This window comes from Scylla paramamosain, chromosome 27 (genome assembly GCF_035594125.1).
Source record: "Scylla paramamosain isolate STU-SP2022 chromosome 27, ASM3559412v1, whole genome shotgun sequence".
NCBI classification, from domain to species: Eukaryota; Metazoa; Arthropoda; class Malacostraca; order Decapoda; family Portunidae; genus Scylla; species Scylla paramamosain.
In genome coordinates this window covers 16,772,083-16,791,191 of record NC_087177.1, presented here as the reverse complement: position 1 = coordinate 16,791,191, position 19,109 = coordinate 16,772,083, and the positions used below count along the sequence as shown (strand labels likewise).

The following is a 19,109-nucleotide window of genomic DNA, read 5'->3' as shown; positions in this document are numbered from 1 at the left end:
TTTGGGCTCAAGCTTACACCTGTCTATTACATTTTTTTCAAACTGTCTTTTTTCATCTTTCAGGATCTTCGCATAATCATTTCTTGCTTGTTTGTAATTATTCCATACATTTTTATTTTTCCTCCACTTTTCCATGAATCCTCTTTCATCCTTCTTGCTGCTTCACATGTTTTATTAAACCATGCTTTTTTACCAACTACTGTTGTCTGCCTTTTAGGCTTCTTTGTATATTTTAAGAAATTTATCCCACTCCTCTTGGACCCTTGTAGCCTTATGGAATATACCCAACATATCCCATCTCTCTTCTTGAAAAAACTTCCTCATATTGTCAGTCTGCCTTACTGTAGTTTAATCTCCCAGCATGGTGTTCTTAATTCCTTTTACCCTCTATTTCCCCATTTATATTGAATTTTGTGGTAGCATGGTCACTTTTGCCTAACAGACACTCTATCTGAACATTCTCAATTCCTTCAGGCTCCTTGTGTTACGACCAGATTCCACCCCTCTCACAGCTGCAATTAACTTTTTTTTTTTTTTTTTTTTTTTAAACAAATATTTACAGAAAGGCTTAAAATTCCACGTTGAGTATGGAATTATTTAAGAAGCCTATGATAGTATTATTAACAGGAATAACACTATACATATTTAACATAAAGATGATAATGCTAATACAATAATACAATAAAATAATAAAAATTCAAAGCACCAGTGGGGACAGGTGCGTGCTACGCCAGCTGTGGGCTGCCAGCTTCACCTGGTGCGTGGACATGTCCTGCACTTGGGGCGTGGCCGCCGTGAACATGTTCCACAGCCGCGAAGTCCTGGCTGTGTAGGTACGCTGGTGTTGGCTAGAGCGAGATCGAGGCACCTTCACTAGCTCGTCGCTACTGGCCGCAGCTCTGGTGCACCTCTGCACTGTGTGTGGCAGCAACCTCAGGGAGTCAAGGTGAGGGACCCTCTGCACCTGAGTTTTGTGGCACACCACTAGCGCCGACACGTCCCGGCGATGCTCCAGTGACGTTACTGGTGGTTGGTGCTGTTGGTCCTCATGGGTGGCCACCAGACGCAGAGCTCGCCGCTGCACAGCATCCAGTCTCTGCATGTGGGTGGGGGCACTCGACATCCAGGACAGGGCACCGTACTCCATACATGGGCGTATCTGTGCCCTGTATAGCGTGAGGATGCCCCGTGGGTCGAGGGTGTTCGCCATCCTGCGCAGGGCAGAGACTCGGAGAGAGGTCTGGCGGGCGACGACACCGATGTGGTGATCGAAGCGTAGGCCGCGGTCCACAGACACGCCCAGGATCTTGATATAATCCTGAAGTGGCAGGCTCTTGCCTCCAAAACGCAGCTGTCCTGAGACTGCGTGTGAGGCACCTGGGGACCGCGAGATGACCATCGCCTGCGTCTTCTCAGGAGCGAAGTTTACCTGCCACATCTTTCCCCACTGCTCCACCAGTCCGAGCTGCCTGTTCAGCTCAGTGACGGCACGCTGACTGTCGAGGCGGCAGTAGGAGCGGGAGAGTGTGCAGTCGTCGGCGTATGCTGCCACAGATGACAGCTGCCGGAGGAGGTCGTCGATGCATATGTTCCATAGGACTGGGCCCAAGACAGAGCCTTGTGGAACTGAGGCCCGGACAGGTGAAGGCCTTGATGACTGCCCGTTGACTACTACCTGAAGGGTCCTACCCTGGAGGTAATCTTCGAGCAGCATTAGCAGGTCACCTTGGACACCCTTGGCGCGAAGCTTTTCAATGAGCCCCGCGTGCCAGACCCTGTCAAAAGCCCCAGCAATGTCCAGGGCCACCACAAGGGTGTCCAGGCCTTCTTCCAGGGCGTCTTGCCAGTCCTTGGAGATGATGAGGAGGAGGTCTGCGGTGGATCTGCCAGGCCTGAAGCCAAACTGCCTGTCTGAGAGGAGGTGGTTCTCGCTCAGGTGTTGGTAGATGGCAGCAGCCACTATTTTCTCCAGCAACTTGCCCATCACTGAGAGCAGGGAGATGGGTCTGTAGTTGTTGGGCTCAGACCTTGAGTTTTTTTTATGGACCGGTACCACACGTGCTTCCTTCCATACTGAGGGCCACTTCTTCTCCCTCAGGCAAGATGTGAAGACGGTGGTGAGAGGAGCTGACAGCTCTCTAGCGCAGTGCTTGAGGAGCCGTGGGCTGACGTCATCCGGGCCTGTGGCTTTACCCACATCCACCGCACCAAGTAGCCGCTCAACCTGCTCTGCCGTCACCAAGACAGTGGTGACAGTGCAGTCAGTTTCCGGTGCCAGATGTGGTACAGGTCGTGCCGAGTCGTCAACCTTCATCTTGTTGGCGAAAAGCTCGGCGAGGAGTGTGGCCTTGTCTGCACTGCTCGTGGCGGTGGATCCGTCAGGTCTGGTGAGTGGAGGAAGAGTCTCGCGGTGACATGCTCCTTGCTGCTCCTTCACCAGATTCCACCAGGTCTTGTTGCCAACACCTGGGCCACTGAGCTTTCGCCTTCTGTCCTCCCTTAGCTGATTCCTCGCCCATCTGCAGATAGACGTCATCCTCTTACACGCCTCCCGGTGCAGCGTCTTGTTCCTGCGTGACGGGTGTCGCTTGTACCTCACCCAGGCAGCATGCTTGGCCTCGGCAGATGCTCTGCAGCGAAAACCAAACCAGGCGGGATCACCAGGCCTGGAGAGATATACTCGGCAGGGCACATGCTGCTGTTGGAGGGCAAGGAGCCTGGTGGTGAGGGTGCGTGCCTTGGTCTCAGCATCTCCCATTAGGAGGGACTCCCAGTCCGTGTTCTCCATGTCCTGCTTCATGGATGGCCAGTCCGCCCTGTTCCAAAGCCAGACGGTACGCGGGATAGCGTCTTCCCTCGCCGTTTGCAGCTCGACCTGAGACAGCACAGCAAAGTGGTCTGAGCTGCCCACTGGTCCTAGCTGCTGGCAGGTGATGCTGGCTTCGGGTAGGTCTGTCACCACAGGATCCAGCAGCCCTCCCCGCTCGTGTGTAGGGAAGGTGACATGGTTGACTTGGGTCAGCTTCTCTAACCTACCTCCTGTGTAGGCTAATGCAGGGCCCACATATGAGTCTACAAAATCCTACTGGTCTCCTATAACCATTAAATACATTGTTGCAACACTAGGCTCAGCCACTCTTACAGCTGCCACTACCCTGGGTCAGCCTTCCTAAACAACCAACTTTGTAGTTTAGTGCAGGGCTCAAAGTCATCTTTGCAGGGTTCTTCTGGTTTCTTGTGGTGATTTAAACAAATGGGGTCACCAACCTGTTTCACCTCCTACAGGTAAGGAAATACTGCAATTGCCAAACAACTCCAACTTGCTGGGAAAGAATTGCTAAGCACATTCTAGGAGGTACAGCTACGACAAGGGATAAACTCTATGAGCTACTGCCCTAATGAAACAAGCAATTCCACCCACATTGACAGAATATTACCTCCCCCTGCTGAGCAGTACCATATACAGCTTCCCAGAAGATGGATGAAACCACCCCAACAGGATATTGCCCAGGAAGGGAGTACGAAGGGAGGGAGTTACAAGGTAACGAGCTACAAATGTTCAAAGATGTGAGCAGTCTACTTGCAAAATGAAACTGTGCTCTCGATATTGTTCCCTTTGTTTGTTTGTTTGTTCAAATTCAGCGATATGCATCTTATTTACCTAGTATGCCACTTTACTACTACCCACATAGTGCAGCAGCATACCAAAGGACCACACACTGCCATAAGACAGGATGATTTTTTTTTTTTTTTTTTTTGAGACGCTACTTTAAAATTTTAATTTAATTTAAAAACTTATCATACTGCACCACAGTGAGTCTGGCTTGAGATTCCATAGTGTACAGACCTCCGCCAGTCAGCCTCTGAGAGGCATAGAGATGGGAGGGTTGTGCTGCATAATGTAGAAAGCCTGCTCCATTACATAAGTCCATGAATAGGCAAACATACCTGTCTTATGCTTTCAGCCAGCCATCTTAATAAATTATATTAATAAAAGTGTGTATAACCCGAGGAGGAGAGAGAGAGAGAAAGGAAATAAATGTGCATGAGAGAGAGAGAGAGAGAGAGAGAGAGAGAGAGAGAGAGAGAGAGAGAGAGAGAGAGAGAGAGAGAGAGAGAGAGCCATCTCATTTTATCTGGGGTTGTACGCCTGGCATATTTGAGTCTTGCATTTGGTAGAAGCCTCAAGCCTGTTGCTACTCACATCACCCATAAGGAAAAGTGCTCTCTCTCTCTCTCTCTCTCTCTCTCTCTCTCTCTCTCTCTCTCTCTCTCTCTCTCTCTCTCTCTCTCTCTCTCTCTCTCTCTCTCATGGCATCAGGTATCAAGTAAGTAAGCAGTACACTGTTTTGCAGAACTTATAATGTTTTTTTTTTTTTTTGCTGAAAAATTACAATGAGTTACAAGCAAAACGACTTACAAGCAACCTTCCAGAACATATCTTGCTCATAAATGTACAAGTTACTGCACATCAGAGAAACTATAATCTTCTGGGTCCAGAGCTCTTAAAAACTATGAAGCCCAGTAGCATTTAAAGGCACAATGAGATGATACAGCAAACATAGGACAACAGACAGGATGGGCAAAGGGACTTACAACGGACAGGACAGGCAAAGGGACTTGTCGTCACCATGAGTCTAAGCTGACACCCCACACTCAGTGAAAACCTTATGACTGGTGTGTTATCTACTTAAATCAACAATATGCTAACTCATATAAAACATTTACTACAAAGCACCCTCTAAAACAGGTAAATATAGCCCTATTCTGTGCCAGTGCTTTCTCCTCACTTGCCACATCCGCACTATCAGCCTGTAAACAACCAACTAGACAAAGGATGGACATCATGGCACACAGGCCAGAGTGCACCTCTCACAGGGTGGGGGGAGATCACAAGACAAAAAGGGAAGGGATAAGAAATGGGATGGGGAGGGGTGACATACCACCCACCTGCCTTGCTCTGATTCACTACAAGGCCACAAAAATAAATTAATCTTATTGCTACACTTCCCTGAAGGGGCTGGATGTAATTCAACTGAAGCATGTGATACACATGTTTCTACTCTTCAAAGTAGTGGTGCTTTTAATATGGTGCTCCAAAGGGAAGTGTGGGAAATGAAAATAAACGTTGTAGCCTACACAACTGGACGGCCACGATGCCACGCTGAACTCGTCAATATCCCGTGACTCTCTCTCTCTCTTTCCTCTCATCCTCTTCCTCCCTCCCACTAGTCTCTTCTTCAATAATTTATGCAGCACATAACACTTGTTGAATAATAGATCTAGTCTCAATGTTTCTCCATCTTTTCTAAATCTTGTATCACCTTTTATCCATTGCATTAATACATTATCCACCACCAGTTGTAATAGTTTATTTCCCCAAGATAATTCTGTTTCTTCAGTGTACCACTCTTCTCAGCACACCTCCTTACAGTTAAAGTCCCCCATCATAATCACTTTATCACCACTTACCATTTTCTCTAACCAGTTCTTTGTGTCCTTTATCATTTCTTTATATTCTTCATATGTGTGTGTGTATTTGTGTGTGTGTGTGTGTGTGTGTGTGTGTGTGTGTGTGTGTGTGTGTGTGTGTGTGTGTGTGTGTGTGTGTGTGTGTGTGTGTGTGTGTGTGTGTGTGTGTATTTACTTAGTTGTATTTGCCTAGTTGTGGTTTACAGGGGGAGGAGTCTAAGCTCATGCTGTCCCATTTCGATATCTACTCTTATCCAGTTTTTCTTTAAAATCCTGTACAGCTATTGCATTTACTACTTTTTGCAGCTCATTCCAGATTCCTGCAGTCCTTTGTGGGAACCAGTTCTTCTTAATATCCCTTCTATACACACCCTTCTTCACCTTCTTCTCATGCCCTCTTGTGCTTCTAAAGTCTCTCACCACCAAATCACTCCAGTACAATTTTTCATAGCCCGACAAAAATCCAATATAAGGCAATCAGATCACCTCTCTCTCTCTCTCTCTCTCTCTTCATATGATAAGTCTGATAGAGTCGGAGGCAACTTTGTTACTGCTATTTGTATCCTCTCTAATTTCTTCATGTCCCTTTTAGGGCTGGAAGACCATATCACTGCCGCATATTCCAAATGAGGTTTTATCATCGTCAAAATTAGATTCCTAATCATCTCTTCATCCAGATAGTTGAACACTGCTCTTACATTTCACACCAGATTATATGTTTCCCATAATCCTTCTTACATGTACCTCTGGGAACAGCTTATCAGTGACAGTAATTCCAAGATCTTTCTCTTCACTCTTCACTTTTATTTCCTCATTACCCAATTTATAACTCACACAACAATGCCCATACTTCAACATTACATTTTTTTATGTTAAACTCCAGTTTTCCAAATGCCACTCTGATCCCAAATCACATGCAGATCCTCCTGTACAGCTTCACAATCCTCCATCCTCTCCACTCTTCTCATTAACTTTGCATTATCAGCAAATAGACTCATGTAGCTATTCACCCCTTCTGTCATATCATTCACATAAATAGCAAACATAATTGGTGCTAGTGCCAACCCCTGTGAGACACCACTAATTACCTCCCTCCATGATGACTTCCTATCTTTGACCACTGTTCTCATTTCCCTTCCTCTCAGAAAGTCACTGATCCAATGTAGGAGCACTTCTCTCAGCCCACCAAACATTTCTAATTTCCACAGCAGTCTCTTGTGGGGCACTTTATCAAATACTTTCTTTTTGTCCAAGTAAATACAATTTGCCCATCCCTCTCTTTCTTGTACTACATTTATGACTGAAGTAGAAGCATATTAAATTTGTCGTACACGACCTTCCTTTTTTAAATCCGAATTGTCTGTCTGTTAATCTCTCTCTCTTCCAGATATTCAATGCATCTTTCCTTCACTATTCTTTTGCACATTTCTGCCACTACACTTGTTAATGACACCGGTCTATAATTAGATGGTTCTTCTTTGTTTCCATTCTTATATATTAGGACAATATCTGTTTTTTTCAATCTTTGGGCATCACTCCTTCCCTTAATGAAGTTATGATGAGTATGTAAACCATGTGTGTAAGGTGATCTCTGCATTCCTTCATCACCTAATTAGATACTCCATCAGGTCCCTGCACCTTCCTCACATCCAAGTCTTCCATCAATATTCTTACCTCATCCACTGTTACCTTAATCTCACTCAATCCTTCTACTCTCACATCTGCCATCACCAGTCTATCAAATGTTCCCTCTTCAGTGAAGACACTTTGAAAGTAGTCATTCAAAACCTCTGCAGTTTCTGCTTTTTCCTCAACATGGGTACCATTTATTTTCAGTTTGCTTAACCCCTTCTTATTCTTCATTTTACTTTTCACATATATATATATATAAAACATCCTTGGTTCATCCTTATATTTGTCCACAATATCTTTTTTCATGATTCTCTGTGTGTGTGTGTGTGTGTGTGTGTGTGTGTGTGTGTGTGTGTGTGTGTGTGTGTGTGTGTGTGTGTGTGTGTGTGTGTGTGTGCAAGGTTAAAACCTGTTAATTGGTTCAGCAGCATAAGTGTTAGAAAATTCATCCCTAAATAATTGTGAACATCAAAGACAACTAACCTGTCCACAGTCTTGACAAGCTTCACCATACTTCTTCCAATAGTCATTTTTACAGAAGAGAAGTCCATCTTTCTCAAAATACCAGCTGCTGAGGGTTATATCACATGCACTACACCTGAAATGGAGATGAAGTTGTTTAAGCTTAAGAAGGTACTTATGTAATGGCATATTCTTATAAAAATTGAGCAACTAAGCTACAGCAGCAGACATGAGGGCAAGATGATATGGATTAAACCCATGAAATTATACTCAAAGCACATGACACCAGAGTTTCACTAACTTTAGAATACTTTACCAATTTACCAAGTATATAAAATTCTAAATTAACACTTTCTTAAATTGTTAATAAAATTTTTGAATTAACAATTTCTTAAATTATTAATCTGTTCTGTATTATGAATCATAAAATGACAAATTCATGAACATCTATCACATATGATATAAACACAACTTGATATCATTCAGGAATTGTTAATGCAAATAACAACACTATTTGTAGTTTATAATGTCTAACAAAGTACTGCAATTCTTGCTTTCAACAATGCAATGACAATTCAATTAAATTTTCAACTCAATAAATTGGAATGTAAAAGTTGTATTTAGTACAATATACTTCTGTTCAAAAGGAAAGTACAACCTCCTTACAATTTACACAAGATTAGGTCAATAAGCAATATCTATGAAGTAAATTTTGCATAATCTGAATAATACATTGTCTTATGGAATAATATTAATAACTGTGTTTCCATTCCACAAGTTATTATAAACCAATGATCTTAAATTGCTTAGAGACACGGGTATAAGTCATTAACCTAGAACTTAATAAAGATAGTAATATACAACATTCATCATTGGAATTGTCACTGTGACTTCACTGGTCATTTGAATCTTCAAATTACCTGTGCTTTTTCTAGTGCAACATGGGTGCTTTAAATAAAATTATCGTATATCTGGGAATTCAGCCTCAGTGCCTGAGATGTATATACATGGGGAAAATTGAGTTACTCATCACAGCTGTCAAAGGGGATGTACTTGCTGACATCAGCTGCCAATCCCCCAACAGTTAGGTTTGCACTTATGTTGTTCAGCAGTCTAACTGGGGAATGGCTCACTACAAGGTGTTGTCAAGGAATAACATCACAGCCATCGTGATCCTTCACAAGGCTGGACACTATACGCAGGCTATTTCAAAGCTGAGAGGTGTTAGTGTTCACCAAGTCAGATACATGAAGCAGACAATGGAAGAAGGTGACAACAAAGTGCCACAGAAGAAAAACACTAGGAAAGACCCCATAAAACTTCCCTAAGTACTGTGAAACTGGTACACCATAACCTAGAACAAAGTCCTCCAGCATCAGCTAGAAAAATAAAGGGGAAAAATCCAAGACCACTCACTGGGTGATATGTCCATCAGGGCATTATCACATGGTATCTATGATAACCTCAGCCACCACTGCACAAACCTGTGGTCTCTATCATCCAAAAGAAGAAGAAGAAGCTTACTTTCTGCAAGAAATACACGACCTGAATCCTCAAGCAGTGGCGTGGTGTGTTGTGGAGAAATGAGGCAAGATTTTTAGTGACAGCCAGCAGTCAAGGTCACAATACCAACATCTTGGCAGCAATCCACTTGATCCCCACTACACTTCACTGGCTGTCAAGTTTCATGATTCACTGATGAAGCCTTGCAGTGTTACCAAAGAACACCACAATGAATAAGAGGAATTACCTGAAACTTTTGTGACTATCCACTGAGCTCTACACCACTGCATTTATGCAGGATGGGGCTCCTTGTTACATTGCCAGATCAGCAAAGCAGTGACTCTGGGATTGCTGTGTACCATTCTTTGAAGACTGGCCTGCCATTTATCCTGACTCCCTCCAAGAATTTGCTGGCTGTCATCAAAAGTAAGTTGCATTGCCACAACTGTTCTATAGTGCCCAAGCTCCAAACTGTCCTTCACCACTTTCAGAGAAGTTTTGCCCCACAACATATCATGATGCTTACTAATAGTCTTCCTGCATGTATGGAAGAGTGCAATAAGTGTAAATGAATGCCTACAAAATACTGATCATAAGATCGATTAATTTCTTTGGTGTATTACCCTGTTTATATTACTTCACTCAATCAATTTCTTTAGTGTATTACCCTGCTTATATCACTTCACATAACAGGGAGGCAGATTGCAATACAGTCATCCCTCATTATCCACGGTATTCAAGTAACAAACATACCTGTGAATAGGAAAATCCAAGAAAATTTAGTACACCCATAAGAACATCCCTCAGCCCCCAAATCCTTGTTTAAGTAAAGAAAACTGTATGTGCATGATTAAACATTCTATTTATCAATTAACTTTAGAAAAATAAAGAAAAGTGATGAACGTTGGTAGCTTGCCTCTCATCGCCTCCTCTGCTGATCCATGTAAAAAGTGAAACCATGGAAAATGAAACCCTGATTAACAAAGGATGACTGTAATTCCACTAAGCATTTTATGCACATATGTAATACATACATTATCAAACTTATAAACCACTGAAACACATTTTATAAGCATGCACAAGCCAGCTAAAATATCCATATAAACTAAAAACAAAGAAATAAAAGATAATCAATACTGATGTGAATATTGCACTGTCCCAAACATAAATAAGCAAGCTAGAATATCCACATAAGCTAAAAAATAGAGAGATAAAACATAATCACTACTGATATGAATGTTGCACTGTCCCTACCATAAGTGAACTGCTGATGGAACAGAGTTCATCATATGGAATACAAAACTAAAAGTGGCTTCATGAATCACAAACATTTGTTTCATATTCTTACACAAATATATAAATTGATGGAAATCTTACAATTCCCTTTTTCCATGTAAGTCTCTGAGTTATCCCAAACTACAAATTACTGAACTACAGGTTAAAATACAGGTTAATGACATTATTCATGTAATTCTAATTTTTCTGACCTAGGCATTCACATTTTCTAAATTTGCATGAATCAAGGAGTGTATTTGACTACAACTGTAGAATGTTTCACTGATCATTTCTGAAGGCATGAATATTGAAGAAAACAAAATGATAGAAATATTCCATTTACAGCAATACAAATTTGGTACTGCTTCTAACATTGTACTGGGATGGTAGAACTGTTAAAAGCAGGAGCAGTGGCACACTCCCTTTCTATTCTTTACTTCTTTTACATCAGTTTATTCTCCCTCATAACCTGTTTAATGTTTCAGTACAAAAAAAAAAAAAAAAAAAACACAAACATCCCCTGCAGGCTCATGGTCTTCAGTTTCACCTACCCTTCCACTAAAGCCTGCCCTTACGTCTTATTCTGGTTGAGTGTCAGGAGATTTAGCCTCTGAAATGGCACCTCCCTGATATGGTCTTGTTTTACAGCTTTTTATAATCAGATCAGCTCTCTTCTCTCCCTCAAATATCCCTCAGTATTATTTGTACTTTTCTCTTTTCTTCCAAAACCAGTATACTATTTCTTTTGTTGTTTCAATGTTACTGTTGCCAGAAAGGAGGTCATCAACAATCCAATCTTCAATTATACATATGATCTTTGTAAATTTATCCTCTTATATCCTCTGGTCTTTATCTTTTTCCTTCTGTGGCTTCTTTCAAGAGAAAAGGAATGGACTTTTAACAAGGATAAGGGAAGAGATGAAGATCATAGAAGACACAAGGATAAACTGCCAGGACAGTATTGGAAAATGAAGACTACATTATAGGTGAGTTTCTTTTGGACACCAGTAACACTGATATAACCAAGAAAATACCATACAGTTTTTGGAAGAAAAGAGAAAAGTACTAAGAAAATTTGATGATATTTGAGAGAATTAAGAGACCAGATTAGAATGTAAAAAAGAAACCACAAACAAGACCAAATCAGGAGGTGCCATTGCAAAGGATAAACCTTCTGACCTTCAATCAAAACCAGAACCACAACCAAAACCAACAGCCATTCTTATGTCATAACCTACACAGTAATTATTACCATGCAAGTTATGCAAAGTTTGGTCCGGCTTGACTTGGTGTAGACAGTATGGTGCCAACTTACAGAAATTTTGCAGAAATAATCTTTTTTGGACAATTTCTTATACTGATTTTTTCTTTCTTTTTTTATGTAGGAGGAATACCAGCCAAGGGCAACAAAAATCCAATGAAAAAAAGAAAAGTTCACTGACATGCCAGTCCCCAAATAGAGTATGAAGCGGTAGTCAAAAACTGAAGGATAAGTGTCTTGAAACCTCCCTCTTGAAGGAGTTCAAGTCATAGGAAGGTGGAAATACAGAAGCAGGCAGGGAGTTTCAGAGTTTCCCAGAGAAAGGGATAAATGACTGAGAATACTGGTTAACCTTTGCATTAGAGAGATGGGCAGAACAGGGGTGAGAGAAAGAAAGTTTTGTGCAATGAGGCCACAGGAGAAGCATGCATCTAACAAGATCAGAAAAGAAGTTAGCATGAAAATCGTGGTACAAGATAGCAAGAGATGCAACACTGCACTGATGAAAAAGAGGCTTAAGACAGTTAGAAGAGCAGTTAGCATGAAAATAGCGGCAGAAGATAGCAAGAGATGCATGATTGCAGTGATGGGAAAGATGTTGAAGACAGTCAGTTAGAGGAGAGGAGTTGATGAGACAAAAAGCTTTTGATTCCACCCTGTCTAAAAGAGTGGTATGAGTAGAACCCCCAGACGTGTGAAGCACACTCCATACATGGATGGATGGTGAGAAAAACTGGAGGAGACATCTCAGAATGCTTAACTTCATAGAAGCTGTTTTAGCTAGAGATGAGATGTGAAGTTTCCAGTTTAGACTGGACTGAAGATGTTCAGTGTGGAAGAGGAGCACAGTTGAGTGTACCTGAAGAAGAGAGGATAGTTGTCTGGAAGACTGTGTTGAATTAATACATGGAGGAACTGAGTTCTTTGAGGCACTGAACAATACCAAGTTTCCTGTGCCCCAATCAGAAATTTTAAAGAGATCAGAATTTCCTGCATGAACTGTTTACTTCCTGAGAGGATGGATGTCTATGAAAAGATAAGGAAAAGTGCAGGGTGGTATCATCAGCATAATAGTGGATAGGACAAGAAGTTTGGTTTAGATCATTGATGAATAATAGGAAGAGTGGGTGAAAGGACAGAAACCTGAGGAACACCACTGTTAATACATTTAGGAGAACAGCAGCAGTATAATAGTCAGAAATGAAATGAGATGCAGTTACAGAGAGAGAAGGATACAAGCTATAGGAGGGTAGTTAGGAGATCAAAGCTTTGTGCCAGACTCTATCAAAAGCTTTTGATATGTCTAAGGCAACAGCAAAAGTTTCACCAAAATCTCTAAAAGAGGATGACCAAGACTCAATAAGGAAAGCCAGATCACCAGCAGAGCGGCCTTGACAGAACCCATACTGGCAATCAGAGAGAAGGTCATGAAGTGAGAGATGTTTAAGAATCTTCCTGTTCAGGATAGATTCAAAACTTCAGATAGGCAAGAAATTAAAGCAATAGGACAGTAGTTTGAGGGATTAGGACAGTCACCCTTTTTAGGAACAAGTTGAATGTAGGCAAACTTCCAGCAAGAAGGAAAGGTAGATGTTGACAGACAGAGCTGAAAGAGTTTGACTAGGCAAGGTGCAAGCAAGGAGGTACAGTTTCAGAGAACAACAGGAGGGACCCCATCAGGTCCATAAGCCTCCCGAGGGTTTAGGCCAGCAAAGGCATGGAAAACATCATTGCAAAGAATTTTAATAGGTAGCATTAAGTAGTAAGAGGGTGGAGGAAAGGGAGGAACAAGCCCTGAATCATCCAAGGTAGAGTTTTTAGCAAAGGTTTGAGCAAAGAGTTCAGCTTTAGAAGTAGATGTGATAGCAGTGGTGCCATCTGGTTGAAATAAAGGAGGGAAAGAAGAAGAAGTAAAGTTATTGGAGATATTTTTGGTTGATGCCAGAAGTCACGAGGTGAGTTAGATCTTGAAAGGTTTTGACACTTTCTATAAATGAAGGAGTTTTTGGCTAGTTGGAGAACAGACTTGGCATGGTTCCGGGCAGAAATATAAAGTGCATGAGATTCTGGTGATGGAAGGCTTAAGTACCTTTTGTGGGCCACCTCTCTATCATGTATAGCATGAGAACAAGCTGTGTTAAACCAAGGTATGCAAGGTTTAGGTCGAGAAAATGAGCGAGGAATGTACGTCTCCATGCCAGACACTACCACCTCTGTTATGAGCTCAGCACACAAAGACAGATCTCTGACACAGAAGCAGTAGTCATTCCAAGGAAAATCAGCAAAATACCTCCTCAGGTCCCCCTAACTAGTAACGGCAAAACGCCAGAGGCACCTTCGCTTAGGGAATCCTGAGGAGGGATTGGAGCTATAGGACAAGATACAGATATGAGATTGTGATCGGAGGAGCCCAACAGAGAAGAAAGGGTGACAGCATAAGCAGAAGGATTAGAGGTCAGAAAAAGGTCAAGAATGTTGGGCGTATCTCCAAGACGGTCAGGAATACGAGTAGGGTGTTGCACCAATTGCTCTAGGTTGTGGAGGATAGCAAAGTTGTAGGCTAGTTCACCAGGATGGTCAGTGAAGGGAGAGGAAAGCCAAAGCTGGTGGTGAACATTGAAGTCTCCAAGAATGGAGATCTCTGCAAAAGGGAAGAGGGTCAAAATGTGCTCCACTTTGGAAGTTAAGTAGTCAAAGAATTTCTTATAGTCAGAGGAGTTAGGTGAGAGGTATACAGCACAGATAAATTTAGTTTGAGTGACTCTGTAGTCGTAGCCAGATGGTGGAAAACTCGGAAGATTCAAGAGCGTGGGCACGAGAACTGGTTAAGTCACTGCGCACATAAACACAGCATCCAGCTTTGGATCGAAAATGAGGATAGAGAAAGTAGGAGGGAACAGAAAAGGGGCTACTGTCAGTTGCCTCAGACACCTGAGTTTCAGTGAGGAAAAGAAGATGAGGTTTAGAAGAGGAGAGGTGGTGTTCTACAGATTGAAAATTAGATCTTAGACCACGAATGTTACAGAAGTTAATGAAGAAAAAGTTGAGGGGGGTGTCAAGACACTTAGGGTCGTCGACAGAAAGGCAGTCCGACCTGCTGACATTTATGGTCCCCTCCCCAGATGGGGACTCTGAATAGTGCTTTAGACCTCACTGGGAGTAATTATCGTTTCGGCAGGTGTCTACTGCCTCCTCCTGTCAACACACAACACAAAACTGCATATACTCTGTATAGGACACACTAGACAGGTAAAGCAATAGTGAATGACCAACACACACAGTGTGCTTACCTTTAAATGGAATTTAATTGTTTGTTTATTTCTGGCACTTGGCCCCTTGCCACTGCCAGCTACTTATGTATACATACAGTGGAACCTTGGTTTTCGAACTTAATTCGTTCCTGAATGCTGTTCGAAATCCAAAATGTTCGAAACTGAAACTATTTTCCTCATAGGAATCAATGTAAAATGGATTAATACATTCCTGGACACCCGTCCACCCTGTCTTAGCAGCCTATGACACACACTCCCACTACTAAGATGGCCATTCCATAACATCTCTAACTCAGAAATTATTTATCCTGAAAGGATGTAGTGAATGAACTTAGTGACACAGAATTCATCAGAAGATAATGTTTAGACTGTGTAGGTATTCTCTTTGTCACCTATCTAGTGAGGGAAACCTAACAGAGTAACAGTGAGAGGAGCAACCCACTTTCTGCCTATATGAAGGTGATCATAACACTTACACATCTTGCTGCTGGGAAAAGCTACTGGGAAAATGCAATTCTGCAATAGTGATGGTGTTGTGGGATCATCAAGAGACCCACAAGTTGCTCAGGAGATGGGATTACTCCTGAACTAGCCAAAAAATTGTTTGTTTACATTGTGTCTTTTCAATGGGATCACATTTACCTTATTTCAAAGATTAAATTACTGTCTTACACAGTGTCTCTCCTCCAAATATATAAAAACAAAGGAAATGTTTATAGAAACTATACATCAGTAATAAACAACAGTTTTTGGTTTGTCTCTTAATACTTGAAATCAAGTAACTTTGTTCGAGAACCGAATTATGGCACAGCAATTGAAGCAAATATGAGTTAAATTTTTTATTTTTTATTTATTTGTTTGAAAAAGGAGGCAATCAGTAAACAAGGTTTCACTGTGTAAAAATATGTGTGTGTGTGTGTGTGTGTGTGTGTGTGTGTGTGTGTGTGTGTGTGTATATATATATATATATATATATATATATATATATATATATATATATATATATATATATATATATATATATATATATATATATATATATATATATATATATATATATATATATATATATATATATATATATATATATATATATATATATATATATATATATATATATATATATATATATATATATATATATTTCATTGAAAGTGATACTGTGTTCAGCATTTATGATTTTCTTCATGATGTTTTCTTTTTCTCGAAGGAGTGTCTTATTCTCTTTGGTATGAATATAAGACACTCCTTCAAAAAAAAGAAAACATCACGAAGAAAATCATAAACGCTGAACTCAGTATCACTTTCAACGAAATATGTACAAGAGAAAACCTCCTGCCCATTTATACACTCAATATATATATATATATATATATATATATATATATATATATATATATATATATATATATATATATATATATATATATATATATATATATATATATATATATATATATATACCTATATATATATACATATATATATATATATATATATATATAGTGTATAAATGGGCAGGAGGTTTTCTCTTGTACATATTTCGTTGAAAGTGATACTGAGTTCAGCGTTTATGATTTTCTTCGTGATGTTTTCTTTTTCTTGAAGGAGTGTCTTCAATATATATATATATATATATATATATATATATATATATATATATATATATATATATATATATATATATATTGGAGGAGGCAGTAGACACCTGCCGAAATGATAATTACTCCCAGTGAGGTCTAAAGCACTGTTCAGGGGGTGCTGTGAACTTATCATTAAACCCAGCCGTGACCTCACTGAACGTTTCCCTTTGTGTCTCACAACACAAGGGGGCAGTCACAGCCTGCCCTCTAAACACAACTCTCTTCCTCCACACAAAACTACAAGCACCTAATAACACAAACACCCTTCACCCAAAAATTTTAAAATCATGGCGACTCCTACCCCAGCCTCGGAGTCCTGGGGAGGGGACCATAATGTCCTCAGGTCGGACTGCCTTTCTGTCGACGACCCTAAGTGTCTTGACACCACCCTCAACTTTTTCTTCATTAACTTCTGCAACATTCGTGGTCTAAGATCTAATTTTCAGTCTGTAGAACACCACCTCTCCTCTTCTAAACCTCATCTTCTTTTCCTCACTGAAACTCAGGTGTCTGAGGCAACTGACAGTAGCCCCTTTTCTGTTCCCTCCTACTTTCTCTATCCTCATTTTCGATCCAAAGCTGGATGCTGCGTTTATGTGCGCAATGACTTAACCTGCTCTCGTACCCACGCTCTTGAATCTTCCGAGTTTTCCACCATCTGGCTACGACTACAGAGTCACTCTCATACTAAATTTATCTGTGCTGTATACCTCTCTCCTAACTCCTCTGACTATAAGAAATTCTTTGACTACTAAACTTATAAAGTGGAGCACATTCTGACCCTCTTCCCTTTTGCAGAGATCTCCATTCTTGGAGACTTCAATGTTCACCACTAGCTTTGGCTTTCCTCTCCCTTCATTGACCATCCTGGTGAACTAGCCTACAACTTTGCTATCCTCCATGACCTAGAGCAATTGGTGCAACACCCTACTCGTATTCCTGACCGTCTTGGAGATACGCCCAACATTCTTGACCTTTTCCTGACCTCTAATCCTTCTGCTTATGCTGTCACCCTTTCTTCTCCGTTGGGCTCCTCCGATCACAATCTCATATCTTTATCTTGTCCTATCACTCCAATCCCTCCTCAGGATCCCCCTAAGCAAAGGTGCCTCTGGCGTTTTGCATCTGCGAGTTTGGGGGTACTTGAGGAGGTATTTTGCTGATTTTCCTTGGAATGACTACTTCTTCTGTGTCAGAGACCCGTCTTTGTGTGCTGAGCGCATAACAGAGGTGATAGTGTCTGGCATGGAGGCGTACATTCCTCACTCTTTTTCTCGTCCTAAACCTTCTAAACCTTGGTTTAACACAGCTTGTTCTCGTGCTATACATGATAGAGAGGTGGCCCACAGAAGGTATTTAAGCCTTCCATCACCAGAATCTCATGCACTTTATATTTCTGCCCGGAACCATGCCAAGTCTGTTCTCCAACTAGTCAAAAACTCTTTCATTAACAGAAAATGTCAAAACCTTTCAAGATCTAACTCCCCTCATGATTTCTGGCATCTAGCCAAAAATATCTCCAATAACTTTGCTTCTTCTTCTTTCCCTCCTCTACTTCAACCAGATGGCACCACTGCTATCACATCTATTTCTAAAGCTGAACTCTTTGCTCAAACCTTTGCTAAAAACTCTACTTTGGACGATTCTGGGCTTGTTCCTCCCTCTCCTCCACCCTCTGACTACTTCATGCCACGTATTAAAATTCTTCGCAATGATGTTTTCCATGCCCTCGCTTGCCTAAACCCTCGGAAGGCTTATGGACCTGATGGGGTCCCTCCTATTGTTCCCCGAAACTGTGCCTCTGTGCTTGCACCTTGCCTTTGTCAAACTCTTTCAGCTCTGTCTGTCAACATCTACCTTTCCTTCTTGCTGAAAGTTTGCCTACATTCAACCTGTTCCTAAAAAGGGTGACCGCTCCAATCCCTCAAACTACCGTCCTATTGCTTTAATTTCCTGCTTATCTAAAGTTTTTGAATCTATCCTCAACAGGAAGATTCTTAAACATCTATCACTTCACAACCTTCTATCTGATCGCCAGTATGGGTTCCGTTAGGGCCGCTCTACTGGTGATCTTCTGGCTTTCCTTACTGAGTCTTGGTCATCCTCTTTTAGAGATTTTAGTGAAACTTTTGCTGTTGCCTTGGACATATCAAAAGCCTTTGATAGAGTCTGGCACAAAGCTTTGATTTCCAAACTACCCTCCTACGGTTTCTATCCTTCTCTCTGTAACTTCATCTCAAATTTCCTTTCTGACCGTTCTATTGCTGCTGTGGTAGACGGTCACTGTTCTTCTCCTAAATATATTAACAGTGGTGTTCCTCTGGGTTCTGTCCTGTCACCAACTCTCTTCTTATTATTCATTAATGATCTTTTAAACCAAACTTCTTGTCCTATCCACTCCTACGCTGATGATACCACCCTGCACTTTTCCACGTCTTTTCATAGACGTCCAACCCTTCAGGAGGTAAACATATCACGCAGGGAAGCCACAGAACGCCTGACTTCTGATCTTTCTAAAATTTCTGATTGGGGAAGAGCAAACTTAGTATTGTTCAATGCCTCAAAAACTCAATTCCTCCATCTATCAAC

General features: G+C 41.3%; 1 protein-coding gene across 4 annotated transcripts in view; it reads right to left on the bottom strand.

The window, feature by feature from the left end:
* The window catches only part of LOC135114293 (LIM domain kinase 1-like), a 267,522-nt gene that overhangs the window by 223,524 nt on the left and 24,889 nt on the right, over window positions 1-19,109 (bottom strand). For all 4 annotated transcript variants that reach the window (XM_064030183.1, XM_064030184.1, XM_064030185.1 and 1 more), the window contains one exon: window positions 7,588-7,702. In XM_064030183.1, the coding sequence (XP_063886253.1) occupies window positions 7,588-7,702 (115 nt within the window). The remainder of the gene's footprint in view (window positions 1-7,587; window positions 7,703-19,109) is intronic.